Source organism: Anas acuta, chromosome 3, assembly GCF_963932015.1.
Source record: "Anas acuta chromosome 3, bAnaAcu1.1, whole genome shotgun sequence".
In the NCBI taxonomy this organism is placed as follows: domain Eukaryota; kingdom Metazoa; phylum Chordata; class Aves; order Anseriformes; family Anatidae; genus Anas; species Anas acuta.
Genome location: NC_088981.1, coordinates 117070913 through 117084851, shown reverse-complemented (window position 1 = coordinate 117084851; position 13939 = coordinate 117070913). Strand labels below are relative to the sequence as shown.

The window sequence follows — 13939 nt, the reverse complement described above, 5'->3', positions numbered from 1 at the left end:
GGGATATGGGATGGGGATTTGGGATGGGATGGGGATTTGAGATGGGGATATTGGAGGGGATGGGGATTTGGGATGGGGATATGGGGTGGGGATATGGGGTGGGGATGGGATGGGATGGGGATATGGGATGGGGATGGGATGGGATGGGGATATGGGATGGGGATTTGGGATGGGATGGGGATTTGGGATGGGGATATTGGAGGGGATGGGGATTTGGGATGGGGATATGGGGTGGGGATATGGGGTGGGGATGGGATGGGATGGGGATATGGGATGGGGATGGGATGGGATGGGGATATGGGATGGGGATTTGGGATGGGGATATGGGGTGGGGATATGGGGTGGGGATGGGATGGGATGGGGATATGGGATGGGGATGGGATGGGATGGGGATATGGGATGGGGATTTGGGATGGGGATATGGGGTGGGGATGGGATGGGATGGGATGGGGATATGGGATGGGATGGAAATGGGGTCAGAATGGGGTGGGAATGGGGAATGGGATGGGATGGGGATGGGGACAGGAATGGGGATGGGGAGCGAGCCGTGGGTGCCAAATCCCAATTCCCCCCCCCCAAGCAGGCAGCGGGGCAGGGCTGTGCGTGACCTTTATGGGATTTTTTTTTTTACTCCGGCACCGCAGGGAGGGGATCCCTGGCAGATCCCAATTTGGGGCCAGCTCCTTCCCGCAGCGCCCCATTGCTTTTGGCACTGCGACCCCAAATCGGGTACCTGGGCCCCCCCAGCTGCCCCCTCCCTGCCCTCAGCAGGGAAAAAAAACCCACAACCTGCTCCGGGGGGGCGGATCCCAACACCCCACACAGCTCCCACCCCACAAAAGCCAGCCCCAGATCTGTGGGGTTTGGGGTTTGGGGTTTAGGATTTGGGGTTTGGGGTTTAGGATTTGGGATTCGGGGTTTGGGTTTTGGGATTCAGAGTCTGGGTTTTGGGATTTAGTGTTTGGGGTTTGGGGTTTACGGTTTGGGATTTGGGGTTTAGTGTTTGGGATTTGGGGGTTAGGGTTTGGGGTTGGGGGTTTAGGGTTTGGGGTTTAGGGTTAAGGGTTTGGGATTTGGGGTTTAGAGTTTGGGATTTAGGGTTTGGGGTTTAGGGCTAAAGGTTTGGGGTTTAGGGTTTGGGGTTTAGGGCTAAAGGTTTGGGGTTTAGGGTTTGGGATTTGGGGTTTAGGGTTTGGTATTTGGGGTTTAGGGTTTAGGGTTTGGGTTTTGGGGTTTAGGGTTTGGGATTTGGGGTTTAGAGTTTGGGCCTTGGGGTTTAGAGTTTGGGATTTAGGATTTGGGGTTTAGGGTTTGGGATTTGGGGTTTAGAGTATGGGGTTTGGGGTTTAGAGTTTGGGATTTAGGATTTGGGGTTTAGGATTTGGGGTTTAGGGTTTAGGGTTTGGGGCTTAAGGTTTAGGGTTTGGGGTATCCCCATGATTAGCCCCAGCCCAGCAGCACCGGGGGGGGGCTACACAGGGGGCTTCTCCCCCCCCCTCCCCAGCTCCAGCCAAGCTGTAGGACGGGGCCAGGAGCCCAGTCACCCCCACGGGGCCTGCCGCCCCCACCCCAAATCCCCAGCCAAGCGCTGCCCCTGCCCCTCCTGCCCCACACCAGCACCAGGAGCCCCCCAAACCCCCCCCAACCCCCCCAAAAAACCCCCAAACCCCCCCAGGAGGCAGGAGCCGCGGGTCCCTTTGGGGTTTTTATTGTGCCACGAGTACAAAGCGAGGGGCTGGGGGGGGGGGCAGCATCTGGGGAAAAAAGGGGGGGGGGGCAAACCAGCTGCACCCCAAACCCTATAGGGCCTCGTCCCGCGGGACCCCATGGGCTCGTCGCCCTCACCACCCAAAAGCCAGGGGCCAGCCCCACAGCACCCCAAAATTTTGTAGGGTTGGAGGGGTCCGGACCCCCCCCACACCTGTCCCTGGGGGCTGGCAGCGGGGGGGATGCTTTTGGGGTCGCAGGGGGGGGCTCCAAGGCTGGCTCACGGGCCGGGGGGGCCGGGGGGACCCGGTGGTCCCGGGGGACCCCGTAAACCGGGATCTCCTTTGGGTCCTGTGGGGCCGATCCGCCCCACAGCCCCGGGGGGCCCGGGGAGCCCCGGTTTGCCCTGAGGACCTGGGGGGCCCTCGGGCCCCGGCCCCCCCTCAGGTCCTGGGGGTCCCGGGTCTCCTTGGGGTCCCGTTTGTCCCACGGAGCCGGAAAACCCAAAACTGCCCTTGGCACCTTTGAGGCCGGGGAACCCCTTGGCACCCAGGGGTCCCCTTTCTCCTTGGGGACCGGGGGGTCCCGGGGGGCCGGGGGGGCCGGGGGGGCCCGGTGACCCCAAACTGCCCGCGTCACCCTTCTCTCCTCTGCTCCCCGCAGCACCCTTGGTGCCCACGTCGCCTTTAGGGCCGCGGGGGCCCGGGGGTCCCGGTATACCTGTAGGGAGGAAGAGGAAGGGGGTGAGTGCGAAATTTGGGGGGCGGTGAGCCAGGGGGGTGCCCGGGGGGGGGGTTGGGGGGATTCTGGTTAAAAACAGAGCTGTTTTGGGTCCGGGCTTTGTGTGTGGGGCACCCCCAAACATGCAGATCCCCCTCGATCCCCTTCCTGCAGTCCCCAAGTGTCAGCGGGATTTGGGGTCTGGGGGCACCATAATTGCTTTTTTCTGGAGCAAAATCCCCCTTTTTCAGCCCAAATCACCGTGGAGAGCCCCCAAAAGGGCTGAGCTGAGGGGTCCAGGCAGCTCCGACCCCAAGACACCTCCGTGGCCATGGTTTGATATTGGGGTACCTTTAGGGTCACCCTAATGGTTGCGACGGGGTGAGGGGGGCTCCCAAAATTTCGGTGGCCGCCCTCACCTCGCAGCACGGCGACGTCCCTCAGGGCCTCCCCGTGCTTGGCGTCCACCCCCTTCATCTCCTCCAGCAGCGCCGACAGGTTGCGGACCTCGAAATCCAAGCGGGCCCTCAAGAACCCGAACCCTTCCCTCAAGCCCTCGGCTTCCCCCAAGGCACGGCCGAGGGATGCGTTGAGGTGCTCGAGCTCCTCGGCTTGGGCGTGGAAGCCCAAGGTGCAGGAGAGCCGCACGTCGTCCAGGTAGCGCAGCATGGCGTGGACGTGCCCGTCGGTGGCGTTGACGTTGGCCGCCATGGTGGCCAGCTCCAGGCGCTGCCCTTCCAACCTCCCTTCAAGCTCTTGGAACCTCTCGGCGGCCATTTTCTGCCCGTAGCGGCTGTGGTAATGGAGGTCGCCCAGGTTTTCCCGTTGTTCGTCCAGCGAGGAGGAGACGTTGTCCAGTTGTAGCTGCAACCCCATCACCTGAAGCACCAGCTCGTGCATGCCCTCCGCCGTCTCCCCCGCCCGCCGCCCCGCCGCCCCCAGCCTGCCCCGCAGCCCCTTCACCGCCTCCCCCGTCTCGGCGGCGGCCGCCCGAAGCCCCCCGAGGAGCCGGGTGTGGTTGTGCCACCCGGCCTCCAGCTCCTCCATGGCTTCCTTCTCCTCCTCCACCCTCCTCTCGGCGTTTCGCAGCCTCCCCCAGCTCTGCCCCAAGCTGGCGTTGAGGCGTTGTATGGCCGCCATCGCCTCCGCCCTCTCCTCCATCAACGCCCGCAGAGACCCCCGCAGCCCCTCGGCTTCCTCCCGCCAGCCCCCGACCCTCGCCCAAAGCTGGCCCAAAGTGCGGTTGAGTTGCCCGGTGGCCGCCCAGCAGCCGGCCAGTTGGGCTCCCAGTTCTTGGCCCGAGGAGGCCAGGAGGTGGTGGGCTCGGGAGGTGTTGTCCAAGAGGGTCTCCTGGGCCGTCAGGGAGAGCCGCACGGCTTCCAGTTCGTCCTGGAGTTTGGCCAGCTCCTGGCCCAGTTGGGCCGGTTGGTGGCACTGGGAGCAGTTGGCTGAGGTCTTCTCATCTGGAGGAAGGGTGGAGGGGGGTCTCAGACCACCGCCCACCACCATGACCCACAGATCTACAAGCTGAGGCCCAGAGCCCACCACCAGGACCTACAACCCTTCACCCTGAGGCCCTAAGCCCACCACCAGCACCCACAGACCTCCACCTTGAGGACCACCACCCTTAGTCCACTACCAGGACCCACAGACCTCCCAGTTGAAGACCACCACCCACCACCAGCACCCACAGACCACCAAGCTGAAGACCACCACCCACCACCAGGACCCATAGACATCCCCACCGAGACCCTTAGCCCACCACCAGCACCCACAGACCTCCAAGTTGTGGTCCATAGCCCACCACCATGACCACCACCCCGAGGCCCATAGCCCACCAGAACCCACAGACCTCCTTGCTGAAGCCCACCACCCACCTCCAGAACCCACAGACCTCCAAGTTGAAGCCCACCACCCACCACCAGAACCCAGAAACCTCCACCCCAAGGCCCACCACCCACCTCCAGCACCCACAGACCTCCAAATTGAGACCCTCAGCCCACCAGCAGGACCCACAGACCTCCAAACTGAGACCCTCAGCCCACCACCAGGACCTACAACCCTTCACCCTGAGGCCCTAAGCCCACCACCAGCACCCACAGACCTCCACCTTGAGGACCACCACCCTTAGTCCACCACCATGACCCACAGACCTCCAAATTGAGACCCTCAGCCCACCACCATGACCCACAGACCACCACCCTGAGGCCCTTAGCCCACCAGCACCCAAAGACCTCCCCATTGAAGCCCACCACCCACCTTCAAGACCCACAGACCTCCACCCCAAGGCCCATAGCCCACCACCATGACCCACAGACCTCCAAGTTGAAGCCCACCACCCACCTCCAGCACCCACAGACCTCCCAGTTGAAGCTCACCACCCACCACCAGGACCCACAGACCTCCAAACTGAGACCCTCAGCCCACCTCCAGGACCCACAGACATCCCAGTTTAGGTCCATAGCCCACCACCACGACCCACAGACCACCACCCCAAGACCCTTAGCCCACCAGCACCCTCAGACCACCCCGTTGAAGCCCACCCAACCCCTGGAGCTCCACGATGGACTCACCCAGCCCCTGCAGCTCCCCCCGGATGGCCAGGAGCCTCTCCTCGTAGGACGCCTGCGCCGAGCTGATGCCGCCCGCGATGGAGTCGACCCTCCTGAAGACTGGGGGGGCGATGAGCTGAGGGGCCGGGGGGGCACCGGGAACAACCCCAAATACACTCACCTCCCACACCAAAGCCTTTGGGACCCCCAAAAGAGCCTACAAAGGCTTTGCAGCCCCTAACGGGAGGCACGGGACCACCCTAAAAGCCACAGGTCCCCCCTAAAAGCCATGGGTGTCCTGTAGGGCAAAGCCCCCCATGATCCACCAGGTCCCCCCCCCACCCCCACGCAGGCAGCAGGAGGGCCAAAAAGTCACCGAAGACCATGGGGTTGGGGGGAAAATTGGGGGATTTGGGGTCGTTTCACCCCATCCCGCACCAAGCCTGGTGTCGGAGGAAAAGAAAGGGGGAAAAATGGGGAAAAAAGGGGGAAAAATGGAGCCCCCCCCCGTGCTCACCCAGGGTGGCCAGCACGGTGACGGCCACGATGAGCAGGATGGAGAAGACGTAGAGGACTTTGACGGCCGTCTGCAGGGACAGGTCCCTCTGGCAGCGGCTGCAGCTGCTCCCTGCGGGGTGGAGGGGTTTAGGGTCAGGCCCTGCTGCTGCCCCCACCCCCCCGTGGAAAATTGGGGAGGGGGGCGGCAACGGGGCGGTCTCGGCGCTCACCGGTGGTGCGGAAGGACGGCATCGCCTTCTCCTTCTCCTCCTCCTCTTCCTCCTCTTCCTCCTCCTCCGCTGCTGCTGCCACCAGGGCCTCTGCTGGAAGGGGAGGTGGCCCCATGGGGTCAGGTGTCCCCATCCCATGTCCCCATCTCCTGTGACCCCATTCTTTGTCCCCCATCCCCTGTGTCCCATCCCCTGTGCCCCAATTCCATGTCCTCATCCCTGTGTCCCCATCACCTGTGCCCCTATTCCATGTCCCCATCCTATGTCCCTATCCATGTGCCCCCATCCCATGTCCCCATCCCTGTGTCCCCATCCCGTGTCCCATCCCCTGTGCCCCTATTCCATGTCCCCATCCCATGTCCCCAACCCTGTGTCCCCATCCCCTGTGCCCCCATCCTCTGTATCCCCCATTCCTGTGCCCCCATCCCTGTGCCCCAATTCCATGTCCCCATCCCGTGTCCCCATTCCCTTTGCCCCCATCCCCTTTCCCCATCCCTGTGCCCCCATTCCCTCTGTCCCCATCCCCTGTGTCCCATCCCCTGTGCCCCTATTCCATGTCCCCATCCCATGTCCCCATCCCATGTCCCCATCCCCTTTCCCCCATCCCCGTGCCCCCACCCCCAGTGCCCCCATTCCCTCTGCCCCCATCCCATGTCCCCATCCCTGTGTCTCCATCCCCTTGTGCCCCCAACCCTTGTGCCCCCACCCCCTGTATCCCCCATCCCTGTGCCCCCACCCCGTGCCCCCACCCCATCCTCTCCCAGTAGCAGCTGGCTCTGGGAAGGACCCCCCCCCCCCAAGCTCCCCAGGCTGCTGCACCGATAAAAAAAAAGCAAAATAATCGCTAAAAAAAGCAAAACAAAGCCCCCCCCCCCCGAGCCCTCAGCTGATTCCAGACCCCCCCCCTTTCTGCTGGGGCAGAGCACACCGAGGGGGGGGGCACAGAGCCCAGGACCCCCCCCCCCAGCAGCAACACCATGAATCCCCCCCCCCGGGGGGCACCGGGCGAGCGCGCCACGACCCAGGAGGGGGCTGTACCCACCACCTACACCCCCCCACCCCAAAAATTTGCCCCCCCCCGACCTTCTCCAGGTGCCGGGGGCAGAAGCGGGGGCTGCTCCGTGTTTTCCACGCCGGGGGGGCCGCGAGGGGCCGCGTCCCATGGCCGGAGTGCTGGCACCGCCAGCGTCCCCCGCTTATAAACCCCGCCGCCCCCACGGAAACCCGGGGCGGCACCTGGGGAGGGGGGGGTTGGGGGGGTTAGGGGGGGGCCCTCCCGCTCCCCTCCACGGCCCTCCGGCCTGTCAGTTTTCAGCTGTCCCAAATTTTGGCTTTTTTGGCCCCGGGAACGAGCGGCGGAGGCGGCCGTTGGGTTGGGAGGAGGAGGTGTGCATTGGAAGTCCCCCCCCCTATTGATTTGGGGGGGTGTCGGAGCGGGGCTGAGCCCACCCCACAAAAAAAAGCTGCCCATAGGGTGGGAAAAGAAGGGGGGCAGCCCCCCAATTTTGGACACCCCACATTTTGGGCACCGTGCCGGGGACCCGCGCTCGGCCACCGCCATCCCCTCCAGCCCCTCTACCACCACCCTCACCCCTCTCCTTACATCCCCCCCCCCCCCCAAAAAAAAAGCCCCCGGCCCCTTTGTGAGACCCCGACTCACCTCTCATCACCCCAAAACCTCCCGGCCAGCAGCGGGGCCGTGGTGACCCCAACCCCGTTGCCACCCCAAGGCCTCAGCGCCCCGCTCCCCGTCGCGCCGTGCCGGCCAGCATGGCCGGGGCTGCCGGGCTCCCCCGGCCCCTCGCTCCCCCCCAGCTGGGCCAGAAGATTTTGGGAACCCCTCAAAAGGATCCCAGTGGGCGGGGGGAAGCCCCCAGGACCCCTTTTTCCCCCATGGGGAGCGGGATGGGGAGCGGGAAGCGCGGCCGGGCTTGGGCGGCGTCCAGCGGAGCGCGAGGGGCTGGGGGAGAAAGGCTGCGCCCTCCTTCCTTCCCTCCCTCCTTCCCTCCTTCCCTCCGGCCCTAATGGTTACCAAATGTCTGCCTGAGTGCCCCGCCGAGCCGTGCCGAGCCGTGCCGAGCTGTGCCAAGCTGTGCCAAGCTGTGCCAAGTTGTGCCACATTGTGCCGAGCCGTGCTGAGCCGTGCTGAGCTGTGCCAAGCTGTGCTGAGCCGTGTCACACTGTGCCAAACCATGCCAAGCTGTGCCAAGCTGTGCCGAGCCATGCCGAGCCGTGCCAAGATGTGCCACATTGTGCCAAGCTGTGCTGAGCCGTGCCAAGCCGTACCAAGCTGTGCCACATTGTGCCAAGCTGTGCCAAGCTGTGCCAAGCCGTGCTGAGCCGTGCCAAACTGTGCCAAGCTGTGCCAAGCCGTGCTGAGCCGTGCCAAACTGTGCCAAGCTGTGCCAAGCCGTGCCAAGCTGTGCCAAATTGTGCCAAGCTGTGCCATGCTGTGCTGAGCCTTGCCAAGTTGTGCCAAACCGTGCCAAGCTGTGCCAAGCCGTGCCAAACTGTGCCACATTGTGCCGAGCTGTGCCGAGCCGTGCCAAGTTGTGCCACATTGTGCCAAGCTGTGCCAAGCTGTGCCAAGCCGTGCTGAGCTGTGCCAAGCCGTGCCAAACTGTGCTGAGCCATTCCAAGCCGTGCTGAGCCGTGCCGAGCCGTGCCGAGCTGTGCCAAGCTGTGCCGAGCTGTGCCGAGCTGTGCCGAGCTGTGCCAAGCTGTGCTGAGCCGTGCCGAGCTGTGCCAAGCTGTGCCAAGTTGTGCCAAGCTGTGCCAAGTTGTGCCAAGTTGTGCCAAGCCGTGCCAAGCCGTGCCACACTGTGCCGAGCTTTGCCAAACTGTGCCAAGCTGTGCCAAACCGTGCCAAACCATCCCAAACCATCCCAAACCGTGCCAAGCTCTGCCAAGCTGTGCCAGACTGTGCCAAACCATGCCAAACCATGCCAAGCCGTGCCGAGCCATGCTGAGCCGTGCCAAGCTGTGCCAAACTTTCCCAAGCCGTGCCAAGTTGTGCCAAGCTGTGCCAAACCATCCCAAGCTGTGCCACATTGTGCCAAGCCGTGCCAAGCTGTGCTGAGCCGTGCCAAGCTGTGCCACGCTGTGCCAAACTGTGCTGAGCCGTGCCAAGCCGTGCTGAGCCATGCTGAGCTGTGCAAAGCCGTGCCAAACTGTGCCAAACCATGCCAAGCTGTGCCAAGCTGTGCCAAACCGTGCCGAGCCGTGCCAAGTGTGCCAAGCTGTGCCAAGCTGTGCCAAATTGTGCCAAGCTGTGCTGAGCCGTGCCAAGCTGTGCCAAGCCGTGCTGAGCCATGCCAAGCTGTGCCAAGCCGTGCCAAGCCGTGCTGAGCCGTGCTGAGCTGTGCAAAGCCGTGCCAAACCATGCCAAGCTGTGCCAAGCCGTGCTGAGCCGTGCCGAGCCGTGCCAAACTGTGCCAAGTTGTGCCAAGTTGTGCCACACTGTGCCAAACCATCCCAAACCATCCCAAACCGTGCCAAGATGTGCCAAGCCATGCCATGCAGTGCCAAGCCGTGCCAAACTGTGCCAAACCATCCCAAACCATCCCAAACCATCCCAAACCATCCCAAACCGTGCCAAGCTCTGCCAAGCTGTGCCAGACTGTGCCAAACCATGCCAAATCGGGCCAAACCGTGCCAAACTGTGCCAAGCTGTGCCAAGTTGTGCCAACCTGTGCCAAACCATGCCAAGCTGTGCCAAGCCGTGCCAAGCTGTGCCAAGCCGTGCCAAGCTGTGCCAAGCTGTGCCAAGCCAAGGGGAAGGACGCTACGGGGTTGGGGAGATGCTGGGGGCCACTTTGGGGGCTGCACCCAGTGGTTCTGGGGGTCCGGAGCCTCGGGGTTGGGTCCTGGGGTGGGGACGGGGGACGGGGGGGACGGGGTCCTGGTCCTTGGGGTCGGGGTCCAGGGGTTGGGGGTTGAAGCCGTGCGCTTGGGTCAGGGGTCAGAGGTTTGGGGTTTGGGGGGGTTTGGGGGCTGGGGGCCTGCTTTGGGGCTGTGGTGGTGGCCGTGGGGGGTGCAGGGGCTGTTTCCCCACGTGGCGTTTTCCCCCTTTTTTTGCCATTTTCCTGCCTTTTCTGCAATATTTCCCCCCCCCCCTCACTCCCAGCACCTGCCCACCTCCTCCCCCGGGACTCCCGTCCCGTCCCCATCCCACATTTGAAGGCATTTCAAGGCCGTCACTCCTCCCCGGCCCCATTTTGGGGCCTTTTTTGCTGCTTTCCGCAGCTCCCCCGCGTGCCCTCGGGCCGTCCCTGATGACTCACGGCTGGTGGCACGGCTCCAGGGTGGCCGATTTGCCCGATTCCTCCTCTTTTTGGCGCAGCTTTTTCCACCACCGACCCGCTCCGTGCTGCGCCCCACAGCCCCTCTCCAACCACGGGAGATTTTTTGGGGGGGCAGGCACCGTTTTCCCCCCAAATCGGGTGGCTGGAGGTGAAAGACCCCAGCCCTTGGCCCCAGTAAAAGGGGGGTGCCCACCCCTGGATGATTTTGGGGGGGTGCCCACTCCTGGATGATTTTGGGGGGGCGGTTTGGGGCTGGGGGCACCAAATTTCGGATGAATGCGCCGAAAAGATTTAACAAAAAACCCACAGAAGAAAAAGATTTAATGATAAAAGATTTAATAAGAAAAAATTTAGTAAGAAACTCACAGAATAGGACAAAGACACCGACAGGCCCCGTTTCCCACCCCCCCAGCCCCTTTACACCCTTTTCTCCCCCCCCCCCAAATTTTTCTCCCTCTCCCCCCCCCCAATTTCCCATCTCTGCCTCCTTTTGGGGTCCTCTCCATGCCCCTTGCACCTCCTCGGCCGCCCCCTCCTCCCTTTTTTCCTCCCCCCCCATTGCGCACAGCCCTTGAGCAGCCCCCCCGAGGCCCCCCCCTTAGCACCCACCCCCTGCCCCAATTCCCCCCCCGCTGCCCCCCGGCCTCCCCCCTGCCCCCCTCTTCCCGTAGGCGTCCCCATCCTGGCGCAACCTCGCCAACCAGGGCAGGAAGGGCTCCAAGGGGCCCGGCGCCCCCTCGCCCTCGCAGGGGCTGAGCCGCAGCTCCAGGGGGAAATTTGGGATGATTTGGTGGGGGCCCAGGGCCCCCCCCATGCCGTGCAGGGAGCGCACGGCCGCCAGGATCAGCGGCAGCCTCCTCACCCAGCTCTTGCCCGCGCTCTGCGCCAGCCGCTGCAGGCTGCCCACCACGAGCTCCAGGGATTTTTGGGGGGGCTGCAGGGCGCCCGTAGCCCCCAGGCTTTGCCGCAGGGCATCCCGCAGGAAGGCTGAGCCCTGCTGGCAGCCGACGGCGCGGGGGGTGCCGTAGGGTTCCCAAATTTGCTCCCGGAGGATCCGGGCAGCCTCCTCCGCCGAGGCTTGGCGCATGGGGAAGGCGAGCGGCCAGCGCGAGGCTTCGTCCACCGCCACCAGCAGGCAGCGGGGCCCCTCCTGGTTGGGGGGCAGCCCCTCCTGGTTGGGGGGCAGCCCCCGGATGAAACCGAGCTGCAGGCAGGACCACGGCCCTTCGGGGCGTTGGGGGGGCAAGATCCCTGCCTCCCCCTCGTCCCGGGCGCAGCGGGGGCAGCTCCGCACCCAGCGGCTCACCTCCTCGCCGTCCCCTTCCCAATTAGCCAGCTGCCGCACCCCGGCCAGGGTTTCCCGCACCCCCACGTGCCCCCGATGGCACCGGGCGATTATTTCCTGCTTCTCATCCTTCGAGGGCTCCCAGTTCTGCCGGTGCTTCATGGTTTTGACCCCGTCGGGAATCCGCTGAGCCCTTTTGGCCACTTTTTGGCTCCACTCCGCCTCCTCTCCGTCCCCGGCGTGCCGCAGGTGCAGCACCCCCGGGTTGGCGCGCGCCCAGCGCAGGACTCGGAGCCACGGCTCCTCCTCCTCGCCGCTCGCCCCCGGCCCCCTGCCCAAATCCTCAGCCTCCCCTCGCAGCTTTTTCACCACCTCCTTGGAGCTGGCGTAGACGTAGAGGGGCAGGGAGCTGCAGTGGTGCTGCAGCAGTTCCCAAATCGCCTCCAGCTCCGCGCCGGGCGCCGAAACTCCCTTCGACAACCCCAGCAGCCAGCGTTCGGCCAGGTTGGCTGCTGCAAAACCAAAAAAGAGAGGCCCTCCCTGTCCCTGCACGCTGCCTGCCGTGAACCAGACGTTGCCCGGGGGCGTGCGGGGTGGCAGCAGCTCCAGGGAGGGCGCGGGGGGCACCGGGGAGCCGTAAGGGGGGTGCCCCCCGTTGGGCTGCGCGTTCCCTTCCCCTCTGTTGACCAGCAGCAAGGTCCACTGCTCCGGGGCAGGGCTCGGCCAGCAGAAACTCCTGGTTTCGCCCCAAAGGAGGTATTTCCAAGGGGAATGGGGCATTTGGATCACCACGGGGGCCGGCCCGATGAAATCCTCCTCGAAAGCTTTCAGCGCCCAGAGCGCCGCCAGGCACCCCTTCTCCCCGGGGGAATAGGGCACCTCGTGGGCTTTCAGGAGCCAGGAGCTGAAGCTGACGGGCACCAGCAGCCCCCCTCTCGTCCTCCTGCAGCAAGGCGGCCCCCGCAGCCCCCCGGCTGACCCTCAGCCTGATGACGAAAGGCTCGGATGTCTCCGGGAAGCGCAGGGCAGGGGCGGCGAGGAGGGCGCGCTGCAAGCGGCTCAGCGCCCGCCGCTGCTCCGGACCCCAAACCCACTCCTCCTCTTTCCTCGTCAGCCTCCGCAGCGGCTCCACCAGCTCCTTGTAGCCCTCCACGTGCTCCTGCAAGGAGCTCAGCCACCCCAGCAGCTGCTGGAGCTGGTGCAGGTCTCGGGGACAGGACAGGGTCCTGACGAGCTCCAAATTGCTCGCGGTGATCTCGCGCCCCCCGCGCCGTCACCCTCATGCCCAGATAATTCACCGCGGGCTGCACCAGCTGCGCCTTCTGCAGCTTGGCTTTGAAGCCCGTGCTCTGGATCAGCCTCAGGACCCTCTTGGTGCGGGCTTCCGTCTCTTTTTGGGTCCTGCCAGCGATGAGGATGTCGTCGGTGTAGTTGGAAACCCAACCTCGGTCCTCCGGGGGCAGGCGGGAGAGCATCTGGAGCACCCGGCGGTGCACGATGCTGGTGGTGCCGCGGAAACCGGGGGGGAGCCGGGCGAAGAGGTACTGGCGGCCCCGAAAAGTGAAGGCGAAGAGAGCCCTGCTGGAAGGAGCCAAGGGGATGGCGAAGGAGCAGCGAGCCAGGTCGACCACCGAAAAAAAACCTGCCGCGAGGGCTCAGCGCCGTCACCGCCCGGGTTTTGGAGAGGGACTCGGTGGCCACCCCGATGGCGACCCTATTGAGGGTGTCGCAGTTGAGCGTCAGCCTCCAAGTCCCCTCGGGGCCTTCCCGGTCCAGCCAGAGGGGGCTGTTGGAGGGGGACGTGCCCCTCACCACCACGCCGGCGTCCAGCATCTCCTGCAGGATGGAGCCCACCACCTCCTCCAGGTGGCCGGGGAAGGGTTTTTGGGGTTGGAAAGGCACCGGCCCCGTGGTCCTCACCTCCACCTCGCCGTCCACCAGCCCGCAATCCAGCTCGGATCTCGCCCACAGGCTTGGGAATTCCTCCTTCCACCTCTCTTTGCTCCCGTCCTGCAGCTCCGTGGGCTCCAAAATCCACATGATGGGGCCGGGGGGGGGGCCTCTTCCTTCCTCTCGGGGATTCGGATTCGGGGAGGGGGCTGCTTCCGAAGGGAAGGTTTCGCTCCGAAAAACTACGGCACGAAAAATGCAGCAGAAGGGTTAAAAGCTGGGGTCTGAGCCTCGGGGGGGGGGGGAGGAGGAGGAGGAGGAAGGTGGCAGTTTGGGAGGAAGGTGGTGTTTTTTTTCGTCCTCCTCCCCCAGGCTGGAAGATGGCAGCTGGGTCACGGTGTCCCCTCCTCTTCCTGGCACCAAGGCCTGGGGGGGGGGGGGAAGGGGGGGGAAAGCAGAGCATTAGGGGGGTGCTGCACCCCAAACGGGACCCCCCCAGGAGCCGAGGGGTGCACAGGGCACCGAGTGTTTGCCCACGGGGGGGGGGCTGCGAGGAGGTGGGGGCCCGGTGGTGGCTGCGGGGGGGCTGGCAGAGCGCGGCTGCGCACCCAAAGGTGCTGCTGGTGGCTTGGGGGGGGGGGAAAAAAAGGGGGTGTAGGGGGTGCCAAAGGGGTTTAGGGGGTGCCAAAGGGGACTTATGGGGTGCCAAAGGGGTTTAGGGGGGTGCCAAGGGGGCTTGGGGGAAGCAAAGGG

At 64.6% G+C, this 13939-nt stretch overlaps 2 protein-coding genes across 5 annotated transcripts in view; one reads left to right on the top strand and one right to left on the bottom strand.

Moving 5' to 3' along the window:
* Nucleotides 1–13939, top strand: part of CLU (clusterin) — a 124268-nt gene that overhangs the window by 102927 nt on the left and 7402 nt on the right.
* On the bottom strand, nucleotides 1693–7696 carry SCARA3 (scavenger receptor class A member 3). 4 transcript variants are annotated; one of them, XM_068679004.1, is made up of 7 exons: nucleotides 7368–7696; nucleotides 6791–6943; nucleotides 5708–5800; nucleotides 5497–5607; nucleotides 5001–5099; nucleotides 2847–3890; nucleotides 1693–2427 (listed from the first exon to the last, which is right to left on the bottom strand). In XM_068679004.1, exons 1-7 carry the CDS (start codon nucleotides 7372–7374, stop codon nucleotides 1988–1990), a joined length of 1947 nt encoding a protein of 648 aa, XP_068535105.1. In that variant the 5' UTR covers nucleotides 7375–7696; the 3' UTR covers nucleotides 1693–1987. The 4 variants fall into 4 exon arrangements, with proteins under 4 accessions (XP_068535105.1, XP_068535107.1, XP_068535109.1 ...); XM_068679006.1 differs by having other exon boundaries at nucleotides 5708–5797; XM_068679008.1 differs by lacking the exon at nucleotides 6791–6943 and having other exon boundaries at nucleotides 5708–5797; nucleotides 7368–7695.

Excerpts from the sequence above, each read along its gene's own strand:
- SCARA3 (XM_068679004.1), bottom strand. Across the intron at positions 5,100-5,496 it reads CACCGTGCTGGCCACCCTGG|TCTTCAGGAGGGTCGACTCC; the intron begins GTGAGCACGGGG and ends TCGCCCCCCCAG. Across the intron at positions 3,891-5,000 it reads GGGGGAGCTGCAGGGGCTGG|ATGAGAAGACCTCAGCCAAC; the intron begins GTGAGTCCATCG and ends CCCTTCCTCCAG.